The sequence below is a fragment of the Vipera berus genome (assembly GCF_964194415.1).
Source record: "Vipera berus genome assembly, chromosome: 3".
NCBI classification, from domain to species: Eukaryota; Metazoa; Chordata; class Lepidosauria; order Squamata; family Viperidae; genus Vipera; species Vipera berus.
This window is the reverse complement of record NC_138204.1, coordinates 216,776,848-216,794,852: the sequence shown is the minus strand read 5'-3', so window position 1 is coordinate 216,794,852 and position 18,005 is coordinate 216,776,848. Positions and strand designations below refer to the sequence as shown.

General features: G+C 48.3%; 1 protein-coding gene across 8 annotated transcripts; it reads left to right on the top strand.

Moving 5' to 3' along the window:
• Positions 1–1,572: 1,572 nt before the first annotated feature.
• On the top strand, positions 1,573–18,005 carry LRRC14 (leucine rich repeat containing 14). 8 transcript variants are annotated; one of them, XM_081324918.1, is made up of 8 exons: positions 1,573–1,665; positions 4,758–4,860; positions 9,543–9,845; positions 10,131–10,255; positions 10,382–10,455; positions 11,159–11,504; positions 14,864–15,499; positions 16,812–18,005. In XM_081324918.1, exons 6-8 carry the CDS (start codon positions 11,182–11,184, stop codon positions 17,380–17,382), a joined length of 1,530 nt encoding a protein of 509 aa, XP_081181044.1. In that variant the 5' UTR covers positions 1,573–1,665; positions 4,758–4,860; positions 9,543–9,845; positions 10,131–10,255; positions 10,382–10,455; positions 11,159–11,181; the 3' UTR covers positions 17,383–18,005. The 8 variants fall into 8 exon arrangements, with proteins under 8 accessions (XP_081181044.1, XP_081181038.1, XP_081181043.1 ...); XM_081324912.1 differs by having other exon boundaries at positions 10,382–10,485; XM_081324917.1 differs by lacking the exon at positions 10,131–10,255 and having other exon boundaries at positions 10,382–10,485.

The following is an 18,005-nucleotide window of genomic DNA, read 5'->3' as shown; positions in this document are numbered from 1 at the left end:
GGTGTCGTGGTTCTTCATGCTGTAACAAACCCCTCATCATGAAGACAGCCAGGTTTTGTGGGGTGGAGGTGAATAAAGACATCACATCAAAAGATATAATAATTTCAACATCCTCCACCCTCAACGATTGCATTCTTTCCAGAAAATCCTCTGAGGATTTTATCATGATTGTGTTGTCCACCACTAGACGTTGGAACTGTCCACTCAGCCATTTAACTAGACCAAAAGTTGGGGTGTCCTGAAATGACACAATTAACAGGAGTCCTTCTTTGTGAATCTTACGTAACCCATAAAATCATGCCACGGCTGAGTCTCTGGGTCGGATTGCTTTCAAGTCTTCTTCATTAATTTTGCTTTGTCTTCTGAGTCTATCTGCTGTCTTACTGAGCTGGTTCCTAAGTGACGTCATTCGACCTTTATCAACAGTTCGCACGCACTCTCGTCACTGAGCAAGGCATGAATCTTGCGATCATATTCAGGCTTGTCCATAACCACGGTTGCTCTGCCTTTATCAGCTGGCAGGTTGGTAATCAAATTGTCCTTCCGTAGCTCCTCCAAGGCCCCTTTTCCTGCTGTTGACAGGACACAACATCGCCTGTGGTTAATGAGAAGCCCTGCTATGCGCTCCGTTTCAAAGCCGAAGAGCCAGCGCTTGTCCGAGGACATCTCCGTGGTCATGTGGCCAGCATGACAAGACGCCAAAGGCGCACGGAACGCTGTTACCTTCCCACCGGAGTGGTCCCTATTTTTCTCCTTGCATTTTTACGTGCTTTCGAACTGCTAGGTTGGCAGAAGCTGGGACGAGTAACAGGCGCTCACTCTGCTACGCGGCACTCGGGATTTGACCAACCAAACTGCCGATCTTCTGATCGACAAGCTCAGCGTCCTAACCCACTGAGCCACCGCGTCCCTTATATACATATATATATACTTTTTTGAGCACCGTGTCGACCCAAATATGGGCGAAATCTATATATATATATAGTGTGTGTGTGTATAAAAATATATAAATGTGAGGGGGCCCCCCATTGCTTTTTAGCAGTGGACTTGGGCTCCCAAAGGCCACCCAATGGGACGGGGGTAGGGGGGCGCCACCTCAGGAAAGGCAGCTGTGAGGGGGCTGGAGGGGGGTCCCGGGCGCTGCCCCCCCACCCCCGTACGGAAGAATTGTGCAAAAACCGGCTCCCAAATCTCTCTTATTCCAGGATTGGGACGATGCACCTCTCCCCGCACCGCCCCCCGCGAAATTCAGCCTGCCCCTGGCTTGAGTGGGCCAGGGCCTCCCCAAGGAGGGTGACCCGCGAGGAGGAGGACGGAGAAACCGGGTTCCCGCCTTCTCCGCCGGATAAACCTACAGGAAAGCCCGCCGTCCGAGGCCGCCGCGGATCTCCGGCGCCCACAACCTGACAGGATTTGCCGCTCCCGCGCGCTAACGAAGCGCCGACCAATAGGAAAGAGGATGGCCCTGGCTCAGCCAATCAGCGCTCTCCTGCCGCCTGGGCGCCCCCTGGAAACGGGGCCCGGGAGGCGGGGGGCGCCGTCTGCGCGTGCGCGGCCAAGTACGGAGGCCGCCACGGGACCGCCCGTCCGGTCGGAGTCGGGGTTGGGGGGGGGTGGGAAGGCGGGCTTCCGGGAAAAGCGCGGGCCAGACGGAGCGAGGCGCGGGTAAGGGCGCTTCGCGGGCCGCGGCGGGTGCCGTTGCCATGGAGACCCCCTTGGGGATCTGAGGAGCGTGGCGAAGGGAGGCCCGGAGCGGGCAGGGCCCCGATCCCCGGTAGCTGCGGAGGGGCTTTTCTCGGGCCCTGCCCGAGGGCGGATGGGGGGGAAGGAGGCCCTTAGTCCGGGTCCATCTGTGGGCGGGAATCTAGGCCTCTGGAGACCCCCCCCCAGGCGCCCCCTCGCATCTTCGGGGGCCTTCCGGTTGGGGGGCGCCCAATAATTGGGGAGGGGCGCTGAGGGAAAAATGAGGGTCCCTCAGGGGGTCCTCTTGGAGGGGGGGGGGCGATGGGCGGGTCATCAGGAGAGGCCATTTAAAAAAAACAAAACCACCCCACCTAGATTTATTTATCAAATTCATTTTATTGATAAAAGTTTACACGGTTTATAAAACGCATATTTATTTCTAAGGCGTATGTTCTTTGCTTATAAAATGTGTATTGTTTATAAAGTTGATACGGTTTATAAGAGGTGCGTTTATCAAGGTGATATGGTTGATGCAATGCGTATTGTTCATAAAATGTATGCGGTTTGTTCATAAAGTTTATACGGCTTATCAAATTGAGATGGTTTCTTTATCAAATTGATCTGGTTTGTTGATAAAGTTTATATGGTTGATAAAATTGATACGGCTTGCTTATAAAATTGATATGGTTGGTTTGAATTATTAAACTTATTTATTTATTTGTAAAGTTTATATTGCCGCCTACTCGCCCATAAATATTTCATTGCAAGTTGGCGAAGGAGCACAAAAGCCTTTCTGGCTTTTTCCTCCTCACCTGCAGGATTTGGTTCCTTGCAAGTTTATTTCTAGGGTGGTATTATTATTATTATTATTATTATTATTATTATTATTATTATTATTATTATTAACTTTTTTAAAAAACTGCCCATCTCCCTCATAGAGCGAGAAGCATCATAACCGGTCCGTGGGTTGTGCTTTATCTTACCACCACATTGTCCTTTGTTTAAATGCTCCTTCACACTAAGTTTGGCAGAAAACTGAAGCGTATATAGAGAGTCCTCGAACTCCTTAACAGTGTCGTTAAGCGAATCTGGCTTCCCCATTGACTTGGCTTGTCAGAAGGCTGCAAACATGACCCCGGGACACTGCAACCATCGTAAGTCCATGCCAGTTGCCAAGCATATGAATTTTGATCATGTGACCATGGGGGATGCTGTAACCGTTGTAAGTGTGAAAACCTTTTTCAGTGCTGTTGTAACTTCAGTCACTTAAATGAAATGTTGTAAACTGTTTAGTGACGATTGGAAGTTACAACGTCACTGAAAAAAAGTGACATGTGATCGTTTTTCACACTTAGGCCCGCTGCAGCATCCCCATGGTCACGTGATCAAACTTTGGATCCTTGGCAGCTGACTCATATTTATGAGGTTCATAGAGCCCTGGGGTCATGTGATCATTTGTGACCTTCTGACAAGGAAAGTCAGTGGGGGAAGCAAGATTCACTTAACAACCGTGTGACTGAACAATTGCAGTGATTCACTTAATACCGGGCTTTTCAACCAGTGGTACGGGCACCTCCTGTGGTACCTTGGCACCTGGCAGGTGGTACGCGACCATCCTAGAAAAGTGGTAGTTGGGAAGGGGAATGAGCTGAACCAGTGGCAGCACCGCACAAGCCGGAGCAAGAGATTGCTGGAGCTGCAGGGCTGTCAGGGCTCAGCGGAAGCGCCAGGATCAGCGCCAGGCTCCAGCTGGAGCTCAGCGCTGATCCTGGTGCTTCTACTGAGACCAGAAGAAGCGCCGATCAGCTGGAATGTTGCAGCATCTTCAGGGTCTTGTGACTTACATTCAGATGCTTGGCAACTGATTCATATTTATGACGGTCACAGTGTCCCAGGGTTATGTGAAGTGACCAAAACCTGCTGCAACCACCCAGAAGAGGGGGGGGGATAAAAACCACACACCCCCATCCCATCCCCGCTGCCAATCCTCAACAGAAATGCTCACAACAATGAAAACCTTGGACAGGAGGAAGAACGCCGCCAGGCGGGCAGGCAGGTGTCTTGCTCGGCTGTGGCTTGGGGGGCACTTTTTTCAGTGCCATTGTAACTTCAAACAGTCACTGAGCAAACTGTTGTAAGTCAAGGACTACCTTCATCACTTTTTTCCTTTTTTTCTTTTTGTCCTCACGTTTTTGACACTGCTAGGCGACTGGTGGTGCTCGGATGATGCTATATCCTAAAAGCGGTACAATGGGTGAAAAGGTTGAAAAGCCCTGACTTAATAAACCGTGGCAAGAAAAATTGTAAAAGGGGGCAAAACTCAACAAATTTCTCACTTAGCAACATACGTTTTGGACTGAATTGTCATTGTCAAAAATCGAGGACTACCTATAGTTTTTACTTTTATAAGTCAATGCAGTTGTTAAGTGAATCAGTTGGTTGTTAAGCGAATCCAGCCTATTCAATGGGCATTTGCTGTTTACTGTAGAGCTGTTCCTTTGTACCAAACGTTGGGATGGGCTTGGACCAGACCAGGGATAGGCAACCTTGGCTCTTTTATGACTTGTAGACTTCAACTCCCAGAGTTCCTGAGTAAGCATGGCTGGTTCAGGAATTCTGGGTATTGAAGTCCACGAGTCATAAAAGAGCCAAGGTTGCCTAAGTAATTTTTTTCCCTGTGGATTTTCAACCGAAGCTTGTTGAGACCTTGAAATGTTCTGTGTGATGGGACAAAGAAGAAATGAAGAGAAATAAAATCCTATGGCAATATTTGTCAACAAATAAAATATTAAGAATAAAAGAAGTAAAAGGGAGGAATGTAAAGCTAGTTTATTTGATCAAGATAAAATATGTTATTACTTCTGGTTACACTTTTTAAACTTTTTACTGGCACCTGGACTGAGAAGATGTTTTATGGATTTGTTTATAGATAAATGTAACATTAGACAGTATAAACACTAACTTTGTCTATACTTATGATAATTAGAAGTCATTCTGTTATCTTTTTCCTTATTATATCCTTTCTCTTTTTCTTTTCTTGCACTTTTTTACTTTTATTTTTTTCTTCCTTCAAGTTTACTTTGAATTAGATGTTACTGTTATAATCAAAATTCTGAACAACAATGAAGTAATCCTCATCAGCAAGTAGAAACTCAGTCACAGTACAAGCTCATATTGGTGAGTACAAACTCACAGAAGGCATACTGTGATGATGATGATGATGATGATGATAATAATAATAATAATAATAATAATAATAATAATAATAATAATAATAATAATAATAATAATATAAAGTTGGAAGGGACCTTGGAGGTCATCTAGTCCAACCCCCTGCTCAGGCAGGAAACCCTATACCATTTCAGGCAAATGGCTGTCTAGTCTCTTCTTAAAAACTTCCAGCGTTGGAGCATTCACCACTTCTGGAGGCAGGTTGTTCCACTGGTTAATTGTTCTAACGGTCAGGAAGTTTCTCCTTAGTTCCGGGCTGCTTCTCTCCTTGACTAGTTTCCATCCATTGCTTCTTGTCCTGCCTTCGGGCGCTTTGGAGAATAGCTTGACTCCCTCTTCTTTGGGGCAGCCCCTGAGATACTGGAAGGCTACTATCAGGTCCCCCCTCACTCTTCTCTTCGTTAAACTGTTGACATTAATGATGATCCTGACAGCTTGAAGCCCATATGTGTGAGAATATTAACAGAATAACAGAGTTGGAAGGGACCTTAGAGGTCTCCTAGTCCAACCCCCTGCTCAGGCAGGAAACCCTACACCATTTCAGACAAACAGTTGTCCAGTCTCTTCTTAAAAACTTCCAGTGTTGGAGCATTCACAGCTTCTGGTGGCAGGCTGTTCCACTGATTAATTGTTCTCACTGTCAGGAAACTTCTTAGTTCTAGATTGCTTCTCCTTGATTAGCTTCCATCTGTTGCTTCTTGTCCTGCCTTCTGGTGTTTTGGAGAATAGGTTGTCCCCCTCTTTGCAGAAGCCCCTCAAATACTGGAAGACTGCTATCACGTCACCCCAAGTTATTGCATGGCACATTTGTGGTAGCTAAATGATGTTCTCATAGGAATCGTCGGTAGATTTTGAGCTTTAAGAAGTCTGTGGTGCCTCTTATAGGAGTGTGATGGCCTGAGATCTGGGCACACACAGTTGCTTGCCCTCAGCTTGCTTGATTGTGATGTCATTGTTAGTCTTTTGAGTCCTTGGATGGCATTTGTTTCTGCTCTGCTGAGATGGTTTCGTAAGGATTATTTTTTCATTGATGATTGTGTCTTGGAACTGCTGGCAAAAGCATTCAGTCTCGGAATCCATGGTTTTGTAGGATTTGATGTGATCTGCTGCCGTGCGGTTTCATGGGAATACGGCTGTATCTCTGAATGTTTCTTTGGTTAAAAGTATTCCTTAAGTCTCCGGTTTCCAGATCCCCAGAGCCTTGCATATTTTTTTTTGTGGGTTGGGAAGGGGGAGAGAGCAAATCATCATCCAGAAACAGACCCTTCAGCTTGGTGGGGTCTGTAGTTGGGTGGGCTCACCGTATTTGGGGCTGGGTCCATAGAGCCCTCAGTTGTGGCCAGGGAATGCATGTAGAAACCTGGACTGCTTCCTTTCTTTCGCCCACAGAGTGCTCTCCAGCTACAAGTTAAACTAAGAAGAGATTCCAGCTAAAATAATCAGGGTAGGGAAATATAAACAGCTCTTCCGTGAGGTGTCCCTGGATGCTCTCCGAGCTTGGTTGCCTTCCTCCGGACGTTGCGTGACCCAACTAGGTAACATCATCAGTGCTAGAAGGCAGTGGGGCTTGAGGAGGAGGAATGAGGGCTCTCTCTCCTGGTGCTCTCTGAGTCTGGCGGTTTTCTTGCAGACATTTCATGACCCAACTAGGTAGCATCATCAATGCTAGAATGGGGAGTGGGTGGGTTTGCAGAATGGAGGGAGGGAGGAGGAAGGGGAGGAGAAGAGGGAATGAAAAAGGAGGAGAACTGCGGGATCCTTGGTGCTCTCCGAGCTTGGTTGCTCTCCTCCGGAGGTTTCATGACCCAGCTAGGTTTATATGCTACTGGCTTGCCCTGTCAGTGTTGGTATTTCCTTGATTAGGCTGTTTTATGATTAGCTTGTTTGCCAGCCTTGGTAGTTCCTTGACTGGGGTATATTGTTGACCGAGTGTTAATCTTGGTGCTCCTATAAATGCTGGTTGCTGGTGTTTTGCTCTTTCCCATTCTGTTTGGCTTGTCTGTAGTCTCTTTCACGCAGCACGTCGATATTGTTTGCGTCTGCGTATCTATTGAGGGTTAATTTATCAGAGCGCCAGGCTTCTAGAAATTCCGTAGCCTGTTTGAACTCGGCCTAGTCTAGGATGGTCACAGTCTCCCAGCTGAAACGACGGCTAAAGCTGTACATAACGTTGTGAAATTAGAGAGGGTTTTTTTTTCCCCTTGTGTCTTCCTACTGGTAGTTGAAGTCCATTTGACCGGGGCAAAAGAGGTAGAAATAAAAAGGAAAGAGAAGAATGGAGTAGAGGCCTTTTTGGTTCTTCCCAATTAAGACTAGCAGTTCAAGCAGCGACAGCGCTGTATAAAATTAGTGTCCTTGTTTTCTGACGGTCAGGTTGCGTTTCGGCTTGTTGGAAGACTCTTTGGTAAAACTTAATACGTTTTATATATTAAACCTGTGCATTCCGAAGTAAGCTCCGTTGGGTGAATAGAGCTTTCTCTTAGGTAAGAAGAAGAGGTAGAATAGAATAGAGCTGGAAGGGACCTTGGAGGTCTTCTAGTCCAGCCCTCCACTTAAGCAGGAGAACCTACACCACTTCAGACAGGTGATTGTCTAGTCCAGGGGTAGGCAACCTCAGCTCTTTTAGGACTCATGGACTTCAACTCCCAGAATTCCTGAGTCAGCTATTTTTATTTATTTTATTTCATTTGTATTTTATTTCATTTGTATACCGCCCTTTCCCTGAGGACTCAGGGCGGTTTACAGGGAATTAAAAATCACAACATACAAAAGCTAAAAACCAGTTAAAAAATATTAAATTCACCCTGTACACTTAAAAACCCCAGTTAAAATTTTCTCCTCAGCCTGGGCCCGGGAGCTCAAAGAGCCAGGTCTTCAGCTATGCTGAGGGGAAAGGGAGAGGTTTCCAAGGTGAGCCACGCTGGCTGAGGAATTCTGGGAGTTGAAGTCCAGGAGTCATAAAAGAGCCGAGGTTGCCTACCCCTGCTCTAGTCTTTTCTTAAAAGATCTCCAGTATATTGCCCAACCTGTCCTCTCCCAGAAGGAGCATCCTCTTAGTTCAGTACATTGCACCTTCTTCCTCCAGGCAAGAGAATGATGAGAATAACTAGTCTTAATAATCAAATCCATATTTCCCACCCCTACCCAGAATATTCTTTATGATAACTGAGGATGGGTGGGTAGATTTATATTCTGCCTCTTCTCAAAACTACCTATTTATGGGATAGCAAGCTGCAAAATGCTGGGTGAGGTTACAGGTGCCTCTGACCCGGCTAGCTGCGCTTGTCTACCCTTCCCCTTTTGACCAGACCAGGGTCTTTTTAGGCCCCAGAACAAAGAAGCTAGTTGTTGCTCCGTAGGGCAGGAGGGGGTAGGCAACCTTGGCTCTTTTAGGACTCGTGGACTTCAACTCCCAGAATTCTTCAAGCCAGCATGGGGAACAATGGCCTCTTCATGACTTGTGGACTTCAACTCCCAGAATTCCTCAGCCAGCATGAGGGAACTATGGCCCTTTCCTGACTCGTGGACTTCAACTCCCAGAATTCCTGAGCCAGCATGGCTCAGCTTGGAAGCCTCTCCCTTTTCCCTCAGCGTGGCTGGCTCAGGAATTCTGGGAGTTGAAGTCCAGAAGTCATAAAAGAGCCGAGGTGGCCTACCCCTGCCATGGGGTATCCAGCCATGAGCTGAACAAATTATGGAGGTCAGTCAAATTCGTTTCAGATAAGGTTGCTCCTCTTTTAAGACTAAACTTCTTTGGCGGTTCCAGGCACAAAGTGCATGTCATTAAGATGAAGAAAAAACTCTTTTGAGGATCAAGATACTCTTTCACACAGCTACAAAGAGCTTAAATGTTAACATTAGTCACTTCAGTAGCAGTCATTCAGACGCAGCTTAATGCTGCAACAACGCTTTAGGAAGATCAAAATGGTTTTATAGGGGCTTTTAAGAAGGCTAGTAATCATCTACTACTTTGCAGGAACAAAGCCTAATTGGAACATTGCTATCATGGTGTACAGATTGTCCTCTTGAAACCATGCACTGCATTGTAAGCCAAAGAAATACTTTTTCCCTCCTGAATCATTTAAAATAGCTCCTGGTATTCTTTCCCCCCCCCCCCCCTTAAAGCCGTACGTCTGGTCAGGCAAGTATCTACGAAATACAGGTAGTCCTTGATTTACAACCGTTGATCTAGTGACCGTTCCAATTTACAACGGCACTAAAAGAAGTGACTTATGACCATTTTTCACACGACCGTCGCAGCATCCCCAGGGTCGGGTGATCAAAATCTGGACATTTGGCAACCCCCTCGTATCTACGACGGTTGGGGCATCCCCGGGTCACGTGATCAACTTTTGTGACCTTCTGACAGAGCCAGATTTTGTTGCTAGCTTAACAACTGCAGTGACTCACTTAACAAATATGGCAAGAAAGGTCATAAAATGGGGGCACACTCATTTAACAACCATGTTATTTAGCAACAAAAATGCAAATCAAATGCAGTCGTGAGTAGAGGATGGACTGTATGTGGAGATTCTCACGACATAGACAGACCTGTTGTTTTACCTGTATGCCTGCTCCATCGAAAGCTCCATTAATAAGTTAACGATGCTCTTGCCTTTCTGTCTCAGATTTAGTCATGGAGGAATCCTAAGGGGAAGAGTTTTGAAGAGGATACAGTATATGCAAAGCCACATTTCCTGAGAGCGCCAACTCATTTTGGTTTAGCTCTGTGGACCAAATCAGAAGAAGCAGCAGCAGCAGCAGCGATCCTTAAAAGAGTTGGAAGCGCTGAATCTGCTGTTTTGGATACAGTGGGAGTCCCGGAGGTCCCCTCTCCCCAAAGAGAGATTAGCGTGTCATCAGAGCAGCTGTCCGTGGAGATAAAAAAAATCCATCTCTCATCCTAAGACATCAGGAAACCTCCAGGACCTGTAAGTCTGCAAAAGGGGATCATCGATCATAAGAGTTTCATCTCTTGGAGGACCAAAAAAAGTATCCAGTCGAAAATTAACTAGGCATTGATTTCATGAGCTTTACTTCTGTTTCGGTCAGGGGGAGGTGATTGAAGTGCCAGGTTGAAGGCCTTTCTGAACTTTTAACAAGAGTGAGGCTTGGGGCCCTTTCAAGATTGATTGATTGATTAGGTGCCGTCAAATCACTGTCAACTCTTAATGTGCACCTAGATATTCTCCATGACAATCTGTCCCTAACTGTAGGAGAAGGAGTGGCAGAACCTGGAGGCGGAGTCTAAAGAGGAATCAGCCTGGAATCCCTCCCTAGCCGCCAGCAGACTAGATCCCACCTTCCTTCAGTGCCATTGACCATTATCTCACTTCAGCAGGTACCCCCCCTCCCCCCATTAGTTGACAAGATTCCTGTGTGCTGTTTAGCAATACATCGCTTTAATTGGACCTTCACTGTGGACTTGGTCTTTCATGCCTGACATTAATCTGGTCCTTCAATCTAGACTTTCGCAGGCTGCAGAACGTTGGATTGGATCCCACGTATTTGATGGAGTAAAGAGCAATCCTAAAAACTGACGTAATAACCCATTTGCTACTAGTTTTTAAGGTACCGTAAGTTGTTGTGGGTTTTTGGCTGGAATTGACAAATAATAGTTGTTACCTTAGAAGAGGGGTCTTCAAACTTGGCCCTTTGGTGACTCGTGGACTTCAACTCCCAGAATTCCTCGGCCAGCGTGCCTGGCTGGGGAATTCTGGGAGTTGAAGTCCACGAGTCATCAAAGGCCCAAGTTTGAAGACCCCTTCCTTAGAACATAGAATAACAGGGCTGGAAGGGACCTTGGAGGTCTTCTAGTCCAACCCTCTGCTTAAGCAGGAGACCCTATACCATTTCAGCCAAATGACTGTCCAGTCTCTTCTTAAAAACTCCCAGTGTTTGGAGCATTCACCGCTTCTTGAGGCAAGGAGTTCCACTGGTTAATTGTTCTCCCTGTCAGGAAATTTCTCCTTAGTTGCTTCTCTCCTTGATTACTTTCCCTCCATTATTTCTTGTCCTGCTCTCAGGTGATTTGGACAATAGGGTCACCCCTTCTCTGTGAATTCTTTGCAGGAATGTTGTGTTGTTGTTTTTGTTAGTTTGTTTATAATGTGCATTTTGTATCTCAGTTTCTCATTAAATGTTTTTTGAAACTGAAGTCACTAGGAAGGTTTGAAAACGTAAGTGGAGGCTTTTTGAGGTAGACTGGAGAGAAAATATCTGGTAATATCCATCTTTCCCACAGCGTCCCTCTGGCCAGTTGCAGCCATGTATTCCCTGGTCTTCCTCTGTGCCCAGAAAGTTGTCTCCCACTACACAACTCTGAAAGATGCCCTGGGCTTCCTGCCGAAGGAGCTGTATCCCGTCCTGTTCAAGGCCGCCTTCATGGATAAGAGGACGCCCTCGCTCCAGCATTTAGTGCAGAACTGGCCCTTCCACGTCCTCAGTTTCCAGAAGCTCCTGTGCAAGTGTCAGCATTGCGAACGGGCCCTGATCCGGGAGAAGCCGAACAAGCTGTGCATCCAGGCCATCATCTTGGGGGTGGTGACGTATCTCATGAAGATGCTGGAGGATCGAACTCGTACCAAGAGGTACGCGTACGCCTTTGTTCTTTTGTCCCCGCGAGGGTTAAGGTTGGTGGATAGCAGAATGTGCTTCTTCAGCGAGGCCAGAAAAATACAGGTGGTCCTCGGCTTGCAACAGCTTAGTTAGGCGCAAAGGCAGCAAAAAAAGCGACTAGCGACCGTTTTTCGCACTTGCAACCGTTGCGGCCTCCTCATGGTCACGCGATCAAAATTCAGACACTTGGCAAACGATTCGTATTTACGGCCGGTGACTTAACTGCCACAATGCAGCCCCAAATTTCTTGATGCTTGGTGAGACTTTTGTTAATTAAATTTTGCCCTGTTTTATGACCTTTGTTGCCACAGTTGTTAAGTGAATCGTTGCAGTTGTTAATAACACGGTTTTTAAGTGAATCTGGCTTCCCCATTGACTGTGCTTGTCATGCGGTCGCAAAAGGGGATCACGTGACCACACACACACACACACACACGACACACTGTGGGTGTCGTTCGTAGGAGGAGGCAGTTGCCAAGCTCCTGGATTTAGATCATGTGATCCTGGGGATGTTGCAAAGGTCGTAAGTGTGAAAAACGGTCATAAGTCACTTTTTTCAGTGCCGTTGTAACTTCGAACAGTCACTAAACTGATGTAAGTCGAGGACTGCCTGTACAAAGTTAACAACAACAGATTCACTTAGCAACTGTGGCAGGGAAGGTCACAAAGCGGGGCAGAGCTCACTTCACTGTCTTGCTTAGAAACAGAAACAGTGTTGTGCTCAAACCAGGCTTCCCTAAAATTTCTAATTTGGGGTGCCTCTCACCTGGCTCTTTCATTTCCAGTTGTCGTTCTATCACACCCTTAAACTTCTCCCCAGCATTTTTAAGACCCTGGCCCTCTTATCTTATCTGGAAATCCATTTCTCATAGCTTGTGATTCCTACACACCTTGTTAAAACCTTTGCTTGTGAAGAAAAAGGTTGGGTTCCCATGCCTGATGTTCATTTTATTTGCCCAGTGCCCGTCCTGGACCCTTTGCCCGAAAGACGCTGAGTATACCAAACTGTACCCAATGAGGCAATCCAGTAGTAAAGCAATTTCTTCCAGGGACACCGGAATAATTTTAGCAAAGGATCACGGTGGACACAACAGAATCCTATTTCCTTCCTGGTCCCCTCAGAACACTTATTATTTTGTTGTTGTTGTTAGCTGCGAAGTCGTATCTGACCCATCGCGACCCCACGGACAACGTTCCTCCAGGCCTTCCTGTCCTCTGCCATCTTCTGGAGTCCATTTAAGCTCATGCCTCCAGTGACTCCATCCAGCCACCTCCTTCTCTGTCGTCCCCTTCTTCTCTTGCCCTCCACCTTTCCCAGCATGAGGCTCTTCTCCAGTGAGTCCTTCCTTCTCCTTAGGTGGCCAAAGGATTTGAGTTTCAACTTCAGGATCTGGCCTTCTAAAGAGCAGTCAGGGTTGATCTCCTCTAGGACCGACCGGTTTGATCGCCTTGCAGTCCAAGGAACTCACAGGAGTCTTCTCCAGCACCAGAGTTCAAAGGCTTCCATTCTTTGGCACTCAGCCTTTCTTATGGTCCATATTATTTAGGCATGTGCAAAGGGTGACCTCTAGGAAGGCAGACCAGCCCACTCGGTGATCAGCTGGAGTAATTACAAATGCCATTTTTCCCTGAAAATAAGACCCAACCAAGAAAATAATCCCTAGCGTAATTTTTTACAGGACGCTCATAGTATAAGCCGTAGGCCCCCAAATAAGCCACCGTTAAGATTGTCAGCCAGGCGGACACATTTAGATTAGATTAGATTTTTTTTTTCTAGATTAGATAACCTTTATTGCCATTTTATACTGTGGGCGCAACGGCACACATTAAAAATGGAATGTAGTTCCTTGCTCTCAAGTGTACACATACGTAGCACACATTTAAAACATACTCTACACAACATAGGTATAGACCTACACCCTTACATTGAAGTAACATATAAATATTAATCACAATTAATCACATTTAGGACCGTATTTCCCTGAAAATAAGACCAAACCGGAAAATAAGCCTTAGTTAGTGCATCTTTTGGAACAAAATTAATATGAGACCCGGTCTTATTTTTGGGTAAACACGGCAGTCCTCAACTTACCACAGTTCATTTAGTGACCAACGTCACCACGGCCCTGAAAAAAGAGACTTATGACCGTTTTTCACACTTAACGACTGTTGCAGCATCCCCAGGATCACATGATCCAAATTCAGAGGCTCGGCCACTGGCTCACATCCACGAGGGTTGCGGTGTGGCCCGGGATCACGTGATCCCCTTTTGTGAATCTCTGACGAGCAAAATCAACGGGAGAAGCCGGGCAGCTACCCAGCTCTAGCGATTCACGTGGCAGGCAGCTCACACCATGCCAGGCCAGCAAACTCAACTCCTAAAAACTTTTAAGCAAGGCATCCTTCGTCTTAAAACTATAATGCTTTTAAGCAAGGCATCCTTCGTCTTAAAACTATAATGCGGCTTTTGGAAAGCCAAATGAAACATATCTTATTCAGAAACATATCTTATTCTTATTGGCTTTGCACGGAGGAGAGGTCCCAGATAAGCAAAAGTTACTTTGGGGTCCCCGAGCGTGGTTGTTTTCTCGGAAGACGTTTCATGACCCAACTAGATAACACCATCAGTGTTAGAAGGGAGTGAGGTTTCATCATGATAGCACAGATGCGGTCAGCTAGTTTTCATGAAATGTCCCCAAGCAAATGACCAAGCTCAGACACCGCCAAGGCCCCACAGTCCTCCTCCTCCTCCTCCTCCCTGCAAACTGCACTCCCTTCTAGCACTGATGATGTTACCTAGTTGGGTAATGAAATGTCTGCAAGAAAACCACCCAGCTCAGAGGGCACATGGGACCCCACAGTCCTCCTCCTCTTCTTCTTCTTCTTCTTCTTCTTCTTCTTCTTCTTCTTCTTCTTCTTCTTCTTCTTCTTCTTCTTCTTCTTCTTCCTCTTCCTCTTCCCCCCTTCCACAAACCCCACTCCCTTCTATCACTGATGCTGTTACCTAGTTGGGTAATGAAATGTCTGGAAGAAAAACACCCAGCTCAGAGGGCACCAAGGACCCCACAGTCGTCTTCTTCTTCTTCTTCTTCTTCTTCTTCTTCTTCTTCTTCTTCTTCTTCTTCTTCTTCTTCTTCTTCTTCTTCTTCTTCTTCTTCTTCTTCTTCTTCTCCTCCTCCTCCTTCTTCTCCTCCTCCTCCTCCTCCTCCTCCTCCTCCTCCTCCCTGCAAACTATCTTCTAGCACTGATGATGTTACCTAGTGGGGTCATGAAACGAGTGAGCAGCAAGGACCCCACCGTCCTCCTGCTTTAACGGCTTTCCTTTTTGCAGCAAGGGTCAGCGCTTGCAGATCCTGGACATGACGGGCCTGCAGGACGAAGGGCACGGGCCGGAGAGCATGAGCCTGTGGTCCAGGACGGTCACGCTGGCCAAGGCCTGCCTGGACGTCTCCAAGCAGCAGAGCAAGTGCTTGAAGCGGTCTTCCAAGCGGAGGAAGGGCCCCTACAGCAGCTCGGTGGCCCAGCCGGCGCCCCAGCCCATTTCCGTGGACGTCTGGGTGGACCTCTTTGTCAACAGCACCTCCTACGTGGTGCTGAAGGACGCCCTGCAGATCAACAGCGGCAACGCCCTGCGCCTGCGCTGCCGGGACTTCCGGGCGGAAGAGCTCTCCATCGCCAGCACCGTGGGGCTCTTGGAGTTCCTGGACCCGGCCGGGGTCCGGCAGGTGGACCTGCGGTTCAACAACCTCGGCCTCTCCGGCCTCAGGGTGGTCCTCCCGTACTTGACCAAGTTCACCAACCTGGCCAGCCTGAAGCTGCCCTACAGCAACATCGACGTCCGGCGTCTGACGGTGGGCATGGAAGGGAGCCTGCAGTACTTCGCCAACCAGCTCAGCCGCATGAGCTGCCTGAAAGAGCTGAACCTGGGCTCCTCCCGGCTTTCGGGAAAGTTGCGGCAACTCCTGGGGTAAGAGATCCAGCGGCTCTGCCCACGGGGCAGAGGAGGGGAAGGCCGAGTTCCTCCTCCGAGCAAAGTGGCCGCGCTCCCATTCAGAAATTTCATTTTCATTTGCCGCCTGTCTCTTCCACCACCCCCTCCCTCCGATAATTTTTATTTTTATTTTTTTTACGATTCGTTTGTCAAAATGTAAAATACAAAACCGAGAAACAGGGGGAAATAGGGAAGGAGAAGAGGACGAGGAAAAAGCGTAGGGTGACACGGAAAGGGGAAAGGGTTAAAGTTTGTTGGAGGCCATGCCTTTGCGGGCTTAAGGTGTACCTTTTTTGGCCTCGCTTCCTGTTTGTTTAAATCTCTCCTGTGCTGCCTTTCGCTTCTCAAAAGACCCACTAAATTGGTGGCACACAAGCTGAACAGTTGACCAGTGGAACGCTCCAGCACTGGAAGTTTTGAAGAAGAGACTGGACAACCATTGGTCTGGAATGGTCTAGGGCAGGGGTAGGCAACCTCGGCTCTTTTATGACTCGTGGACTTCAACTCCCAGAATTCCTGAGCCAGCATGGGTGGCTCAGGAATTCTGGGAGTTGAAGTCCACGAGTCATAAAAGAGCCGAGGTTGCCTACCCCTGGTCTAGGGCAGGGGTAGGCAACCCTGGTATAGGGTTTTCTGCCTGAGCAGGGGGTTGGACTGGATGACCTCTAAGGTACCTCCCGACTCTGTTATTCTGTAATCTCAAGCCTTGGCATGGATGTGGGCCTTGAAACCTTTAATGAAGCCCCAGAGAGCTTCAGGGCACGTTTTTGAATTGTAATTTTCAGGGCGCCCAAAAGGGAGATTGGGAAAAAAAGAAAAAGAAAAGATATATATATATTCACGGTTGGATTCATTACTTATAACTGCTTAAGTGCATATCCTTGGGCAAATGAAACACATTTGATTTGGCATCCTTTTTTCTCCCCCCCCCCCATTTTCATTTTATTAGTTGGGGTTGAATATCTTTTTGCGTTACTTAGATCATACCGCCTGTAAGGTTTTGTTGTTGTTGTTTTTAAAATTAGGGTAAGCCCCCCAGACTTAACCTGCGGCGAGATGGGCGGTCAGTAAATTTCATCGGTAAAACAACCAGCCTTGGCTGTGACTCTTGGCCACGCGTCCTTGGCACCCGGCAGGCCGGGCCCAAGGGTGCTTCCCCTCCAGAAACGGCCGCAGAGCTCGTTGTGTTCCCAGCCTGGGTGGGGTGGGGGGGCTGTAGAGCATAGCGTGGGGGGGACGGGGGTGGCTGCCAGTCCTTAAGCGGCCTTCTCTCTCGCTGTGTCTGCAGGGACCTGCGAAGCCCGCTGGAGAGCCTGGAGCTGGCCTTTTGCTGCCTGCTGCCCAACGACTTCGCCTACCTGTCGCAAAGCCTGCATACCTCGGCCCTGAAGAAGCTGGACCTGAGCGGCAACAACCTGTCCGACAGCCTCCTCCAGCCCCTGCAGGGCCTGCTGACCGAGGCCGCCGCCTCCTTGCTCCACTTGGACATCATGGAGTGCCGGCTGATGGACACCCACCTCAACCTGCTCCTGCCCGCCCTCTGCCGCTGCTCCCGCCTCCGCTACCTGGGGGTCTTCGGCAACCCCATCTCGGCCAAAGGGGTGAAGAACCTGCTCCACAAGACGGTGGGCCTCTCGGACCTGCGGCTGGTCATCTACCCCTACCCCGTGGACTGCTACGGGGACGACCTGCCCTGGCCCCCCACCTCCTCCAACCTGCTCAACGGCTCCGTGGACGAGGAGAAATTCTCCCGGGTCAGCAACGAGCTCCAGCAGATGCTGCTGAGCGCCAACCGGGCGGACGCCATCTGGACCACGAACCTTTGTCGCCACAACAGCCTCGACTATTTCAGTTTATAGCCCGCCCCCCCCCCCCGCCCCCACTTGGACCTCCGTACTCTTCTCCTCCAAAAGAGGGAATAAACCCCCTCCTCTCCCCTCTCTTGTCGCTGATCTCAGCCCCCCCCTTCCCAGAAGCCACATGGGAAAGGAGCCAGCGAAGGGGAGCCCCCACGCAGGGAGGGGGGGCACAGTTGGGGCAAGGGGGGGCACTCTGCCCTCTTTCCATCTCTGCTGAAGATGGATGCCAGCCCGGAGGGCCAGTTCCAGCGTTATTCTTCTTTTCCATTGCAATTCCAATGCATGTAGCAATGTGGGGGGTGGGGGTGGGGGGGTGGAACAGTCATTTTCCTGGTTGGTTGATTGGGTTTTTTTTTCTTTTTCTTAAAAATTCTGTACATGAGAATGTAGCGTTCTGTTGCTGTGTGTGTGGGGGGGGGGGTCCGAGACGGGAGGGTGCAGTTGGGCGCTTTTCGCCTCTTGTCGTTTGCCCTCTCGTGTTGGTCGGATAAGGTGGGAGCAGGCAGGCTTGTGGGTCTCGGGTTTGGAGGGAAGCCTTGTTTTACGACGGGCGGCGGGGACGGGGAAGACGACACGACGGCTTTTATCTTTTAAATAAAAGACGATGGCTCTCCGAGCAAAAA

Bases quoted from the DNA above. Each gene is read 5' to 3' on its own strand.
- LRRC14 (XM_081324919.1), top strand. From the start codon at position 11,182: ATGTATTCCCTGGTCTTCCTCTGTGCCCAGAAAGTTGTCTCCCACTAC. The intron at 11,505-14,863 runs GTACGCGTACGC...TCCTTTTTGCAG, and splicing joins GATCGAACTCGTACCAAGAG to CAAGGGTCAGCGCTTGCAGA. The intron at 15,500-16,811 runs GTAAGAGATCCA...CTGTGTCTGCAG, and splicing joins AAGTTGCGGCAACTCCTGGG to GGACCTGCGAAGCCCGCTGG.